The sequence below is a fragment of the Oncorhynchus masou genome, chromosome 5, assembly GCF_036934945.1.
Source record: "Oncorhynchus masou masou isolate Uvic2021 chromosome 5, UVic_Omas_1.1, whole genome shotgun sequence".
In the NCBI taxonomy this organism is placed as follows: Eukaryota; Metazoa; Chordata; class Actinopteri; order Salmoniformes; family Salmonidae; genus Oncorhynchus; species Oncorhynchus masou.
In genome coordinates, this window is record NC_088216.1 from 81240633 (window position 1) to 81257020 (window position 16388).

General features: G+C 45.4%; 1 protein-coding gene across 1 annotated transcript in view; it reads left to right on the forward strand.

The window, feature by feature from the left end:
* LOC135540369 (SRSF protein kinase 1-like) overlaps nt 1-9284 on the forward strand; it is a 68287-nt gene extending 59003 nt beyond the window's left edge. Inside the window, 5 exon segments of the mRNA XM_064966975.1 lie at nt 2568-2668; nt 3565-3672; nt 4536-4605; nt 5008-5100; nt 7334-9284. Coding sequence (XP_064823047.1) covers nt 2568-2668; nt 3565-3672; nt 4536-4605; nt 5008-5100; nt 7334-7518 — 557 coding nt within the window. The 3' untranslated portion in view covers nt 7519-9284.
* Nucleotides 9285-16388: the final 7104 nt, after the last annotated feature.

Below are 16388 nucleotides of genomic sequence, written 5' to 3' on the forward strand. Positions count from 1 at the left end.
GGGAACACTAAAATAACACATCCTAGATCTGAATGAATGAAATATTCTTATTAAATACTTTTTTCTTTACATAGTTGAATGTGCTGACTACAAAACCACACAAAAATTATCAATGGAAATCAAATTTATCAACCCATGGAGGTCTGGATTTGGAGTCACTCAAAATTAAAGTGGAAAACCACACAACAGGCTGATCCAACTTTGATGTAATGTCCTTAAAACAAGTCAAAATGAGGCTCAGTAGTGTGTGTGGCCTCCACGTGCCTGTATGACCTCCCTACAATGCCTGGGCATGCTCCTGATGAGGTGGCGGGTGGTCTCCTGAGGGATCTCCTCCCAGACCTGGACTAAAGCATCCACCAACTCCTGGACAGTCTGTGGTGCAGTCTGTTGGTGGGTGGAGCGAGACATGATGTCCCAGATGTGCTCAGTTGGAGTCTTGTCTGGGGAACGGGCAGGCCAGTCCATAGCATCAATGCCTTCCTCTTGCAGGAAATGCTGACACACTCCAGCCACATGAGGTCTAGTATTGTCTTGCATTAGGAGGAACCCAGGGCCAACCGCACCAGCATATGGTCTCACAAGGGGTCTGAGGATCTCATCTCGGTACCTAATGGCAGTCAGGCTACCTCTGGCGAGCACATGGAGGAAAGAAATGCCACCCCACACCATGCCTGACCCACCGCCAAACCGGTCATGATGGAGGATGTTGCAGGCAGCAGAACGTTCTCCACGGCGTCTCCAGACTCTGTCACGTCTGTCACATGTGCTCAGTGTGAACCTGCTTTCATCTGTGATGAGCACAGGGCGCCAGTGGCGAATTTGCCAATCTTGGTGTTCTCTGGCAAATGCCAAACGTCCTGCACGGTGTTGGGCTGTAAGCACAACCCCCACCTGTGGACGTCGGGCCCTCATACCACCCTCATGGAGTCTGTTTCTGACCGTTTGAGCAGACACATGCACATTTGTGGCCTGCTGGAGGTCATTTTGCGTGGCTCTGGCAGTGCTCCTCCTTGCACAAAGTCGGAGGTAGCGGTCCTGCTGCTGGGTTGTTGCCCTCCTACGGCCTCCTCCACGTCTCCTGATGTACTGGCCTGTCTCCTGGTAGCGCCTCCATGCTCTGGACACTACGCTGACAGACACAGCAAACCTTCTTGCCACAGCTCGCATTGATGTGCCATCCTGGATGAGCTGCACTACCTGAGCCACTTGTTTCGGTTGTAGACTCCGTCTCATGCTACCACTAGAGTGAAAGCACCGCCAGCATTCAAAAGTGACCAAAACACCAGCCAGGAAGCATAGGAACTAAGAAGTGGTCTGTCACAGAACAGAACCACCGAGTGCTGAAGCGAGTAAAAATCGTCTGTACTCTGTTGCAACATTCACATCCGAGTTCCAAACCGTCTCTGGAAGCAACGTCAGCACGAGAACTGTTCGTTGTGAGCTACATGGAAACGCATTCTCAGGAGTGATAAATCACGCTTCACTATCTGGAAGTTTGGCAGATGCCAGGAGAACGCTACCTGCCCCAATGCAAAGTGCCAACTGTAAAGTTAGGTGGAGGAGGAATAATGGTCTGGGGCTGGTTTTCATGGTTCCTTAGTTCCAGTGAAGGGAAATCTTGACATCCTAGACAATTCTGTGCTTCCAACTTTGTGGCAAGTTTGGGAAAGGCCCTTTCCTGTTTCAGAATGACAATTCATTTTTTATTTTACCTTTTATTTAACTAGGCAAGTCAGTTAAGAACAAATGATTTTTTTTCAATGACGGCATAGGAACAGTGGGTTAACTGCCTTGTTCTGGGAAAGAAGGGCAGATTTTTACCTTGTCGGGGATTCGATCTTGCAACCTTTCGGTTATTAGTCCAACGCTCTAACCACTAGGCTACCTGCCGCCCCGTGCACAAAGCAAGGTCCGTAGAGAAATGTTTTGTCAAGATTGGTGTGGAGGAACTTGACTGGCCTGCACAGAGCCCTGACCTCAACCCCATCGAACAGCTTTGGGAGGAATTGGCTCGCCGACTGCAAGCCAGGCCTAATCACCCAACATCAGGGCCTGACCTCACTAATGCTCTTGTGTCTGAATGGAAGAAAGTCCCCACAGCAATGTTCCAACATCTAGTGGAAAGCCTTCCCAGAAGAGTGGAGCCTGTTATAGCAGCAATGTTCCAACATCTAGTGGAAAGCCTTCCCAGAAGAGTGGAGCCTGTTATAGCAGCAATGTTCCAACATCTAGTGGAAAGCCTTCCCAGAGAGGGGATAGCAGCAATGTTCCAACATCTAGTGGAAAGCCAATGTTCCAACATCTAGTGGAAAGCCTTCCCAGAAGAGTGGAGGCTGTTATAGCAACAATGTTCCAACATCTAGTGGAAAGCCTTCCCAGAAGAGCGGAGGCTGTTATAGTAGCAAAGGGGGACCAACTCCATATTAATGCCCATGATTTTGGAATGAAATGTTTGACGAGCAGGTGTCCACATACTTTTGGTCATGTAGGTATGTTTTCTTGGCTAATGCATTGTGTTCCTCTCTCCTTGTCCATCTCTCTTTCTCTCTCTCTCTCATCTCTAGATAAAGTAGCAGCAGGTAGTCTGTTGGTCAATCCTCTGGAACCTCTCAATGCAGACAAGATCCAAATCAAAATCGCTGACCTGGGGAACGCCTGCTGGGTGGTGAGTACATCAGACATTCTGAAAGATGGTGTTGAAATAGTGGTGGGTCGACTTGGCACCCATTCTGCAGTGGTGTATGTTCTGGAGGCAGTGGCTTAGACCACTGGACCACCCTAGACCACTGGACCACCCTAGGCCACTGGACCACCCTAGGCCACTGGACCACCCTAGACCACTGGACCACCCTAGACCACCCACTAGACCACCCTAGGCCACTGGACCACCCTAGACCACTGGACCACCCTAGGCCACTGGACCACCCTAGGCCACTGGACCACCCTAGGCCACTGGACCACCCTAGGCCACTGGACCACCCTAGACCACTGGACCACCCTAGACCACCCTAGGCCACTGGACCACCCTAGGCCACTGGACCACCCTAGGCCACTGGACCACCCTAGGCCACTGGACCACCCTAGGAGCTAAACCACCTAGGCCACTGGGACCAAAAGGCCACTGTTTTGATCCTTAAGAGGATTTAACCCCTAGGCCACTGGACCACCCTCAAGGCCACTGGACCACCCTAGACCAGACCGTTTAGAAACATTTAAATGCATCCTTCAATACTTCCTACCTACATTAGTTTCACATTTCCACAAACTTCAAAGTGTTTCCTTTCAAATGGTATCATGAATCAGCATATCCTTGCTTCAGGTCCTGAGCTACAGGCACTTAGATTTGGATATGGTGTTTTTTGGCCAAAATTGAAAAGAAAAAATGTTTTGATCCTTAAGAGGTTTTAATTATTAATCAAGAAGTTTCACTTCTCATCGACTCCAGACGATCAGATGATGAAACTAATGACTGAATTAGCAACAGTTTTACCAATACCAGTCATTTCAGATCAGTGAACCCTTTATCTCTCTGTCCTTTTCTCTTCTCTCTCCGTCCCTCAGCACAAACACTTTACAGATGACATACAAACTCGTCAGTACCGTTCTCTGGAGGTGTTGATGGGAGCGGGCTACGGGACGCCTGCTGATATCTGGAGTACTGCTGCTATGGTGGGTGAACACACACTGTTTCCTCCTGCATGTCATATCAACCCAAAACCTGGAATGTTTCTGTGTTCCTGTCAGTTGAAATGAGTGTGGAATGTTTCTGTGTTCCTGTCAGTTGAAATGAATGTGGAATGTTTCTGTGTTCCTGTCAGTTGAAATGAATGTGGAATGTTTCTGTGTTCCTGTCAGTTGAAATGAATGTGGAAGTTGAAATGAACGTGGAATGTTTCTGTGTTCCTGTCAGTTGAAATGAATGTGGAATGTTTCTGTGTTCCTGTCAGTTGAAATGAATGTGGAATGTTTCTGTGTTTTTCATCTGTTAGAAATACCGCAGGTCAGATGGGCTGTATGATGTTGACTAAGTCATTTCACTGCACCACAAAAAATGAATGCCTGTTACAACTTACAAATACAAGCATGTTTAATAAATAGGTTAGTTTCCTAAGGAGGTCCCCCAGGAACTTGAAACACCTCAGTAAATGTATAGCCTCAGTAAGTCTAACTAGCCTAGCAGACAGTACTTTGATATGGGCTTGTATTGAGCTGCCCGGCCGGCTAGTCATCAGTCTACCCTGTCTGGTATGACTGAGCGTTTCAAAACAACAATAAGGGCTGGCTATGGTCTACTTCATTAGTTACAGACGCATAAAGGAGAGCGTTCCCTGATGGACACACACACAGGAGATCAGCCGTCCTTGAAGGGCAGGAGGAGTGTGCTGACATTCAGAAGGCAGTTTAACCACAATGTGAGATGTCATGGAGGGAAAACACAGAGGACAGGACAGTAATGGTACAAGGACAAGTTATTTTACTGTGTTTATACAGTGTGTTTTATATGAACCGTTGTGACTGTGTGTTTTAACCAGGCCTTTGAGCTGGCTACAGGGGACTACCTGTTTGAGCCTCACTCTGGACAGGACTACACCAGAGATGAAGGCATGTTCCACACCTCCCCTTCTTATTTAAATCTTACAGATTGCGCCTTTATAAGTCTATCATATTTTGAACCTCAAAGTTAGGGACCGTGTGTTTTGAGCGATTATGTGACATAGCAAGATTTTATCCTGTATTTTAAGCTTAATCAAGAAGTGAAAATTACCCCAAAACGAAAAGCAATTGTCTGAGGGTGGTGCAGGACAGTGTGACATAAAAAGAAAAGGGGTCAGTTTGATAATAAAAAAATAGATCCAAGTATGTCATGTTTGCACAAAACACAGGGCCCTACTTTAGACACTGGCATCCCATGTCATCCTGCTGCTGTCTCCCTGAGGAGGATTCCAGATCTCTGTGTTGTCTTATTCCCTCCTCCTCCTCTTCCTTTCTTCATCCTGCGTGTAGACCACATCGCGCTGATCATTGAGCTGCTGGGTAAAGTTCCTAGGAAGCTGATCCTAGCAGGAAAATACTCCAAGGAATTCTTCACCAAGAAAGGTAAACAAGCGTTACATCTGCTGTTTCTAACTGTGTCTGTTTAGTGTGTGATGTTTTTCTGTCTTTTTGCTCTTTCCTTTCCTTTCTCTTTCCTTTTGCTCTTTCCTTTCCTACAAGGTCTTTGCATAGGTAACTTTCTCGCTCAGTCCCATACTTTACTCCCTGTTCACTCACGACTCCAACACCATTAAGTTTTCAGACGACACAACACGGGTAGGCCTGATCACCGACAACGGTGAGACAGCCTATAGGGGAGACCTGGCCGTGTGGTGCCAGGACAACAACCTCTCCCTTAACTTGATCAAGACAAATGAGATGATTGTGGACTACAGGAAAAGGAGGACCGAGCACACCCCTATTCTCATCGGCGGAGCTGTAGTGGAGCAGGTTGAGAGCTTCAAGTTCCTTGGTGTCCACATCACCAACAAACTAGAATGGTCCAAACACACCAAGACGGTCATGAAGAGGTCACAACCAAACCTATTCCCCCTCAGGAAACTGAAAAGATTTGGCATGGGTCCTCAGAACCTCAAAACGTTCTACAGCTGCACCATCGAGAGCATCCTGACTTGTTGCATCACTGTCTACTATGACAACTGCTTGGCCTCCGACCGCAAGGCGCTACAGAGGGTACTGCGTATGGTCCAGTACATCACTGGTGCCAAGCTTCCTGCCATCCAGGACCTCTATACCAGGCGGTGTCAGAGGAAGGCCCTAAAAATTGTCAACGACTCCAGCCACCCTAGTCATAGACTGTTCTCTCTGCTACTGCACGGCAAGTGGTACTGGAGCACCAAGTCTAGGTCCAGAAGGCTTTTAACCTCTTGAATCTCCCCATCCCGGATCCGGGATCGTGACTAAAGCCTCAGGCTCATTAGCATAACGCAACATTAACGATTTCTGAAAATCGCAAATAAAATGAAAATAATGCGCCTGCTCTCAAGCTTAGCCTTTTCTTAACAACACTGTCATCTCAGATTTTCAAAATATGCTTTTGAACCATAGCAATTGACTAATTTGTGTAAGAGTATGCTAAGCTAGCTTAGCATTTTGAGTAGCATTTAGCACGCAACATTTTCACAAAAACCAGATAACCAAATAAATAAAATCATTTACCTTTGAAGAGCTTCGGATGTTTTCAATGAGGAGACTCTCAGTTACATACCAAATGCGCAGTTTTTCCTGAAAGCGTCTGTGTGTAGGAGAAATCGCTCCGTTTTGTACATCACATTTGGCTACCGAAACAAACCGAAAATTCAGTCACCTACAACGTCAAACTTTTTCCGAATTAACTCCATAATATCGACCGAAACATGGCAAACGTTGTTTGGAATCAATCCTCAAGGTGTTTTTTCACATATCTCTTCATTGATATCGTGGAAGCCTGCATTCTTCTCTAAATTCCATGGAAAAATACTTGCAGCTGACTTTTGCGCACCAATTTCGGCGCAGGACACCGGGCGGACACCTGGTAAATGTGGTCTCTTATGGTCAATCTTCCAATGATATGCCTACAAATACGTCACAATGCTGCAGACACCTTGGGGAAACGACAGAAAGGGCAGGCTCATTCCTCTCGCATTCACAGCCATATAAGGAGACAATGGAAAACATAGCCTCAAAAATCCTGCTCATTTCCTGGATGCCGTCTCATCTTGGTTTTGCCTGAAGCTCACGTTCTAGGGCACGCACAGAAAATATCTTTGCAGTTCTGGACACGTCAGAGTGTTTTCTTTCGAAAGCTATCAATTATATGCATAGTTGAGCATCTTTTTGTGACAAAATATCTTGTTTAAAACGGGAACGTTTTTTCATCCAAAAATGAAATTGCGCCCCTAGAGTTTCAACAGGTTAACAGCTTCTACCCCCAAACCATAAGACTCCTCAACAGCTAATCCCCCCCTCCCCCATTTTTACGCTGCAGCTACTCTGTTTATTATCTATAGTCACTTTAATTACTCTACCGGCATGTACATTTGACCTCAACTAACCAGTGCCACTGTACCGGTACCCATGTATCTTTTTATTTTAATGTCGCTCTTTAAAGTATTTCTTCTTTTTCCATTTTCTTTTTTTTTTTTTACTATATTTTTGTAAATATTTTCTTAACTGTGTTGTATTCGGCGCATGTGACAAATCCAGTTTGACTTGATTTAAAGTTGAGCCTTGTCTACGTGTGAGGGTGTATGTCTTTCCGCGGTATGTGTGGAGTTAACCCCCTCTCTCTGTGTAGGGGACCTCCGGCACATCACCAAGCTGAAGCCGTGGGGTCTGTTGGAGGTGTTGGTAGAGAAGTATGAGTGGTCTAAAGAGGAGGCAGCTACCTTCTCCAGCTTCCTGCTCCCAATGTTAGACCTGGTACCAGAGAAGAGAGCCACGCCTGCGGAGTGCCTCCGACACGCATGGATCGCCCCTTAGAGGATCCCCGGCGTTACCACAGCCACAAGCAGCACATATGCAGTACATACAGACAGACGTGTACATAAACACACATTGAAACATACGTAAACACACACCTCAACGGAGAGCCAGGGCTTTTCACTATGACTGCATCTCCACCTGGTGGTTCAACACACACCTCAACGGAGAGCCAGGGCTTTTCACTATGACTGCATCTCCACCTAGTGGTTCAACACACACCTCAACGGAGAGCCAGGGCTTTTCACTATGACTGCATCTCCACCTAGTGGTTCAACACACACACGGCTGAACACCCTCGTGTCCGAGGTATAATCCAGGAGAACTCTTATCTGTTCGTCTGTTATTTGGTTCCATTGTTTCAACTGACTGGATATCACTTGAGTATCAATGTCTTTTCTCTCTGTACCAACAATGACACCTAGGTAACTCTCTTTTTGTTCTGAGAATATCCTGTCTTTTTTTTTAGTTTTTTGTCTTGTTTGATTGAATACACACCTGTCAAGAGTTAAGATCAAACCTTACAGACCTCCAATGGATCATATCTCCAGAACACCAACTGTCTGTACCACTAGACTAGCACATCAGAATTGTTTTTGTTTTTTATGTACAGTATTGGTAGAGGTTAGTTTGGATCTTTATTTTGTGTTTGTGGGGAAGAGTAGCTGCCTAGAATACAATAAAGAAGGTTTGGACTGTCATAGATTCTAAGGATTCTCCATGGAGTCTTCCTGAACTGGGAACCGATGTGAATGAACTGAAACTTACTGAACGGAATGGAACCGTCTGGTTCCGTAAGATCATCCCTGTCCTTCGTTGTCACGCTCCAGGTAGCAGCTTTGTAATAGCACTTCGCACAATGTGGGGATAGTACCATGAACCAAATGTCATTTACTACTTTCTGTTACCTGCATGGGTCCACAGACCACGACTAATGCTACTGAATAACCATGTTTCATATGTTCTCTCCTGTGGTGTTTAACGTTCCAGACAAGGTTTGCCTCAGAAAGAAAAGAGAGAAAAAATATTTGGGTGTTAGCTAGATGGTGTGATACAATATCACGAGAATGTTCCACTTTCACAATATGATCAGAATAGGAGTACTACTGTATCTGATTCAAGAACATCCGATTTTTTTTATTTTCTATTCAGAAGGTCGTGGTTGCCTTCCAAAAATGTCCACCCTGTTCCCTATAAAGTTAGGAACAGGGTGCCATTTTGAGCGGACCCCTGTGCTGTACATATCTGCTCAAAACGTTGACCTTGGTTCAGTGCTTTCCCTCTACAGAACAGCTGCTGTTTCAACGGTGTACGTTTACACCGTTGAGAGGATGCTGCCCACGTCCCAAATGGCACCCTATTCCCTACATAGTGCACTACTTTTGACCAGATTCTTAAGGGCCCAGTTCAAAAGTGGTGCACTATATAGGGAATAGGGTGCCACTTGCGTCGTTTAGGATGTCAACTGATGCCTTGAGACGCATTTGCTAGTTTTTTGCTGCATTTTAAAGCATATTTTCAAACTGATGTTGCCCTGCTTGCAGTGGTCTGCTGTTTTAACTGCATCAAAGAGAAACTAAATTGTGGATTGTAATGATAATGAGGCTGCAATAAGGCTTTGAAGGCTCCTCCCCTGTTGCTCTTTTTCTACAAGCCTCTCTCCCTTCTCTCTTTCCCTGACCGCTCTTCCTCTGCCTTTGATTGTTTACTGCTAAATCGAGCCTCTTTTCTGTACTTAATAAAAAAATGAACATTTTGAAAATGGCTGACTTGTAATTGTTAGGATGCTGTATAGTATTTTCTATATTCCAGTAAAACATCTGTTGCCGATGTGTCAAATGCTAATTTAGGGGTGCGAGGTAACGATGCTTGGTGGGTGAAAGTCGTCTATGTTCAGAGGGTCCATGGTTCGAGCCCAGGCTGGGGAAGGGAAAAGGACTGAAGAAACGTCATTACACACGATCGGCAAATATTAGTCTGGAACATTTTTATCATTACTATGTTTCATTATCTACGGTCTACATGAATTATTGTAAAGTGGTCCTCGTATCGGAGTTTATATTGCCTATCAACTTAGCTGGGCTTTACTCAATCAACACCACTTCTGAGCCTTCACTCATGTTAATGTTGTTAGTCGATGACCTCAGGCTGCCTCTGAAACAGTTCTCTCTGACTGTTACACCATGAGGGCGTTCTCTTCCAGACAGGTGGCCTCACTCGTGTGCGATGCTCGTTCCTCAGCCGACAGTGAGGGCAGGCTGTCATGCGATCTGAAGCAAGGGAATACTATTGGAGTGGTATTTGTGGTTATTACACACTAGTTAGTGGTATTCACAACATTTTACACACTGGTATCTGTTAGTACACCACTGACATTCAACAGTAATTACTGCACTAAAGAAACTACATGACTAAAGTTTGGTCATGTTGAAGACTTGGAGGAAGATAAGTAGTCATTAGTGGTTTGGATGAGTATCCTAATGACTAGAACTGCAGGGGGCAAAGTTCAAAGCTAAAATATAATTTCTCTATTACATCCTGTGTGGGCTAGACACGCCTCGTTCTCTTCTGAATGGAACTGAGTGTACAAAACATTAGGAACACCTGCTCTTTCTAGGACAAAAAATATGATTTCTCTATTACATCCTCTGTGCTAGACTAGCGTCGTTCTCTTCTGAATGGAACATACACTGAGTGTACAAAACATTAGGAACACGTGCTCTTTCTAGGACAGACTGACCAGGTGACAGCTATGATCCCTTATTGATGTCACTTGTTAAATCCACTTCACTCAGTGTAGATTAGGGATGGGCAGCTGGTGGCCTGCGTACCAATGAGTAAAAAAATAAATAATTTAAATGCAAAAATAAGTTTGGGCTTCCCGAGTGGCACAGCAGTCTAAGGAACTGCATCGCAGTGATTGAGGCATCACTACAGACCCGGGTTCGATCCCAGGCGGTGTCCAATAGGGCGGCGCATAATTGGCCCTGTGTCGTCCAGGTTAGGGGAGGGTTACATGGCTCAGCGCTCTAGCGACTCGTTGTGGTGGGCCGGGCTTTGGTCGTCAGTTTGCACGTTCTTTCCTCTGTCCAAAGCATTGTTGCGGCTGGCTTCCAGGTTAAGCAGGCAGGTGTTAAGAAGCGTGGACAGGCGGGTCATGTTTCGGTAGGCGCATGACTCTACCTTCGCCTCTCCAGAGCCTGTTGGGGAGTTGCAGCGATGAGACAAGATCGTGATTGGGGGGAAAAAGATCAAATACAACAAAAATAAGTAAACAATTTGTATTTTTTGGGAACTTACTGTTGAGATTTAGAATAATAGAATATTGCCCACCTTGAAATGTTGGTTGTACACAGTCGCTCAATTAGCCCATGTCAGCTAACATGTTTTAGATTGGTAAGTTAGTCTAGTGGTAAGTTAGTCTAGTGGTAAATTAGTCTAGTGGTAAGTTAGTCTAGTGGTAAGTTAGTCTAGTGGTAAGTTAGTCTAGTGGTAAGTTAGTCTAGTGGTAAGTTAGTCTAGTGGTAAGTTAGTCTAGTGGTAAGTTAGTCTAGTGGTAAGTTAGTCTAGTGGTAAGTTAGTCTAGTGGTAAGTTAGTCTAGTGGTAAGTGAGTCTAGTGGTAAGTGAGTCTAGTGGTAAGTGAGTCTAGTGGTAAGTGAGTCTAGTGGTAAGTGAGTCTAGTGGTAAGTGAGTCTAGTGGTAAGTGAGTCTAGTGGTAAGTGAGTCTAGTGGTAAGTTAGTCTAGTGGTAAATGAGTCTAGTGGTAAGTGAGTCTAGTGGTAAGTTAGTCTAGTGGTAAGTTAGTCTAGTGGTAAATGAGTCTAGTGGTAAGTTAGTCAAGAGTTTAGTTTTTTTGTGGCCCCCACCGTCAGTTGCTCATACCTGGTGTAGATTAAGGGGAGGAGACTGGTTCAGTATTTTTAAGCCTTGAGACAATTGAGATGGACAAGGAAAAAACTATTTCCGTGTCTTTGAACGGGGTATGATAGTAGGTACCAAGCGCACCGGTTTGTGTCAAGAACCGTAACACTGCTGGGTTTTTCACAAAACAGTTTCCTGTGTATCAACAATGATCTACTACCCAAAGGACATCAAATCAAATGTATTTATATAGCCCTTCGTACATCAGCTGATATCTCAAAGTGCTGTACAGAAACCCAGCCTAAAACCCCAAACAGCAAGCAATGCAGGTGTAGAAGCACCTTGACAACTGTGGGAAGCATAGGAGCCAGCATCCCTGTGGAATGCTTTCAACACCTTGTAAAGTCAGTGCCCTGACGAATCGAGGCTGTTCTGAGGGCGAAGGGGGTGCAACTCAGTATTAGGAAGGTGTTCCTAATGTTTTGTCACATTTCTATAAGGCCAATACTCCCGTTATATTCTCCCAGTTAATACAGAGCCCTCAGTGTTCACACCAACATGTTGTTGTTACAGCCTGAATGTAAAATTGATGGAGATTTTGCGTCACCGGCCTTAACACAATACCCCATAATGGCAAAGTGGAATTATATATATATATATATATTACAATTGTTAACAAATTAATTAAAAATGGAAAGCTGAATTGTCAATTAGTATTTAACCACTTATTTACGGCCTAATTAAGTTCAGGAGTAAAGATGTGCTTCACAAGTTGTATGTACTCTTGTGTGCAATATTAGTAACTTGGTTAATAACTTGGTTTTTGAATGACGACCATGTCTCTGTACCCCAGACATTAAATAATATGTAGAGTCCCTCAGTCGAGCAGTACATTTCAAACACCTTTTCCAACACAAAGACCAGGGAGGTCAGACATTGAATATCCCTTTGAGGATGGTGTATCAATACATCCAGTCACTACAAAGATACAGGTGTCCTTTATAACTCAGTTGCCGGAGAGGGATGAAACCGCTCAGGGATTTCACCATGAGGCCAATGGTGACTTCAAAACAGTGACAGAGTTTAATGGTTATGATAGGACAAAACTGAGGATGGATCAACACTGTAGTTACTCCACAATACTAATCTAATTGACGGTGAAAAGAAGGAAGCCTGTACATAACAAATATTTTAAAAATATGCATGCTAATTGCATCAAGGCACTAAAGTAATACTTTAAAAAATGTGGCAAAGCGATTCACTTTTTGTCCTAAACACATTGTGTTATTTTTGGGGCAAATGTAATACAACACATTACTGAGTCTCCTTCTTTTCAAGCATAGTTGTGGCTGCATCATGTTATGGATATGCTTGTAGTCGTTAAAGACCAGGAGTTTTTCAGGATGAAAAAAATGATCTGAATAGAGCTAAGCACAGTCAAAATCCTAGAGGAAAACCTGGTTCAGTCTGCTTTCCACCACACTGGGAGATGAATTCACCTTTCAGCAGGAAAATAACCAAAAACACTAGCCTCAACTAACCTGTACCCCGGCACATTGACTCAGTACCGGGGCCCCCTGTATATGGCCTCCACATTGACTCTGTACCGGGACCCCCTGTATATGGCCTCCACATTGACTCGGTACCGGGACCCCCTGTATATAGCCTCCACATTGACTCGCTACCGTAACACCCTGTATATAGCCTCCACTTTGACTGGGTACCGTAACACCCTGTATATAGCCTCCACATTGACTCGGTACCGGGACCCCCTGTATATGGCCTCCACATTGACTCGGTACCGGGACCCCCTGTATATAGCCTCCACATTGACTCGGTACCGGGACCCCCTGTATATGGCCTCCACATTGACTCTGTACCGGGACCTCCTGTATATAGCCTCCACATTGACTTGGTACCGGGACCCCCTGTATATGGCCTCCACATTGACTCGGTACCGGGACCCCCTGTATATAGCCTCTACTTTGACTGGGTACCGTAACACCCTGTATATAGCCTCCACATTGACTGGGTACCGTAACACCCTGTATATAGCCTCCACATTGACTCGGTACCCCCTGTATATAGCTTCCACATTGACTCAGTACCCCTTGTATATAGCCTCCACATTGACTCGGTACCCCTTGTATATAGTCTCCACATTGACTCGGTACCCCTTGTATATAGCTTCCACATTGACTCGGTACCCCTTGTATATAGCCTCCACATTGACTCGGTACCCCCTGTATATAGCCTCCACATTGACTGGGTACCCCTTGTATATAGCCTCCACATTGACTGGGTACCCCCTGTATATAGCCTCCACATTGACTCAGTACCCCTGTATATAGCCTACACATTGACTCAGTACCCCTGTATATAGCCTCCACATTGACTCGGTACCCCTTGTATATAGCCTCCACATTGACTCGGTACTGTAACACCCTGTATATAGACTCCACATTGACTGGGTACCGTAACAACCTCTTATAGCCTCCACATTGACTCTCTAACCCCTATATAGAGCCTCCACATTGACTAGGTACCGTAACACCCTGTATATAGCCTCCACATTGACTCTCTACCCCTGTATATAGCCTCCACATTGACTCTCTACCCCCTGTATATAGCCTCCACGTTGACTGGGTACTGTAACACCCTGTATATAGCCTTCACATTGACTCTCTACCCCCTGTATATAGCCTCCACATTGACTGGGTACTGTAACACCCTGTATATAGACTCCACATTGACTTGATACCCCCTGTATATGGCCTCCACATTGACTCTGTACCGGTACCCCCTGTATATAGCCTCCACATTGACTCTCTACCCCCTGTATATAGCCTCCACATTGACTGGGTACCGTAACACCCTGTATATGGCCTCCACATTGACTGGGTATTGTAACCCCCTGTATATGGCCTCCACATTGACTCTGGGTATTGTAACACCCTGTATATGGCCTCCACATTGACTGGGTATTGTAACACCCTGTATATGGCCTCCACATTGACTGTGTACCGTAACACCCTGTATATAGCCTCCACATTGACTTGGTACCCCCTGTATATGGTTAAAAAATCCTCCACATTGACTGGGTACCGTAACACCCTGTATATAGCCTCCACATTGACTTGGTACCCCCTGTATATGGCCTCCACATTGACTGGGTACCGTAACACCCTGTATATAGCCTCCACATTGACTTGGTACCCCCTGTATATAGCCTCCACATTGACTTGGTACCCCCTGTATATGGCCTCCACATTGACTGGGTATTGTAACACCCTGTATATAGCCTCCACATTGACTTGGTACCCCCTGTATATAGCCTCCACATTGACTTGGTACCCCTGTATATGTCCTCCCACATTGACTGGGTATTGTAACACCCTGTATATGGCCTCCACATTGACTGGGTATTGTAACACCCTGTATATGGCCTCCACATTGACTGGGTACCGTAACACCCTGTATATAGCCTCCACATTGACTTGGTACCCCCTGTATATGGCCTCCACATTGACTGGGTATTGTAACACCCTGTATATGGCCTCCACATTGACTGGGTACTGTAACACCCTGTATATGGCCTCCACATTGACTGGGTACCGTAACACCCTGTATATAGCCTCCACATTGACTTGGTACCCCCTGTATATGGCCTCCACATTGACTGGGTATTGTAACACCCTGTATATGGCCTCCACATTGACTGGGTATTGTAACACCCTGTATATGGCCTCCACATTGACTGGGTACCGTAACACCCTGTATATAGCCTCCACATTGACTTGGTACCCCTGTATATGGCCTCCACATTGACTGGTACCGTAACACCCTGTATATAGCCTCCACATTGACTTGGTACCCCTGTATATGGCCTCCACATTGACTGGGTACCGTAACACCCTGTATATAGCCTCCACATTGACTTGGTACCCCCTGTATATAGCCTCCACATTGACTTGGTACCCCCTGTATATGGCCTCCACATTGACTGGGTATTGTAACACCCTGTATATAGCCTCCACATTGACTTGGTACCGTAACAACCTCTTATAGCCTCCACATTGACTTGGTACCCCCTGTATATGTCCTCCACATTGACTGGGTATTGTAACACCCTGTATATGGCCTCCCACATTGACTGGGTATTGTAACACCCTGTATATGGCCTCCACATTGACTCTGGGTACCGTAACACCCTGTATATAGCCTCCACATTGACTTGGTAACCCCTGTATATGGCCTCCACATTGACTGGGTATATAGCCTAACACCCTGTATATGGCCTCCACATTGACTGGGTATTGTAACACCCTGTATATGGCCTCCACATTGACTGGGTATTGTAACACCCTGTATATAGCCTCCACATTGACTTGGTATTGTAACCCCTGTATATGGCCTCCACATTGACTGGGTATTGTAACACCCTGTATATGGCCTCCACATTGACTGGGTATTGTAACACCCTGTATATGGCCTCCACATTGACTGGGTACCGTAACACCCTGTATATAGCCTCCACATTGACTGGGTATTGTAACACCCTGTATATAGCCTCCACATTGACTGGGTATTGTAACACCCTGTATATAGCCTCCACATTGACTGGGTATTGTAACACCCTGTATATGGCCTCCACATTGACTGGGTATTGTAACACCCTGTATATAGCCTCCACATTGACTGGGTACCGTAACACCCTGTATATAGCCTCCACATTGACTGGGTACCGTAACACCCTGTATATAGCCTCCACATTGACTGGGTACCGTAACACCCTGTATATAGCCTCCACATTGACTGGGTATTGTAACACCCTGTATATAGCCTCCACATTGACTGGGTACCGTAACACCCTGTATATAGCCTCCACATTGACTGGGTACCGTAACACCCTGTATATAGCCTCCACATTGACTGGGTACCGTAACACCCTGTATATAGCCTCCACATTGACTCGGTACTGTAACTTCAAAACTGTACTTCAACTCTA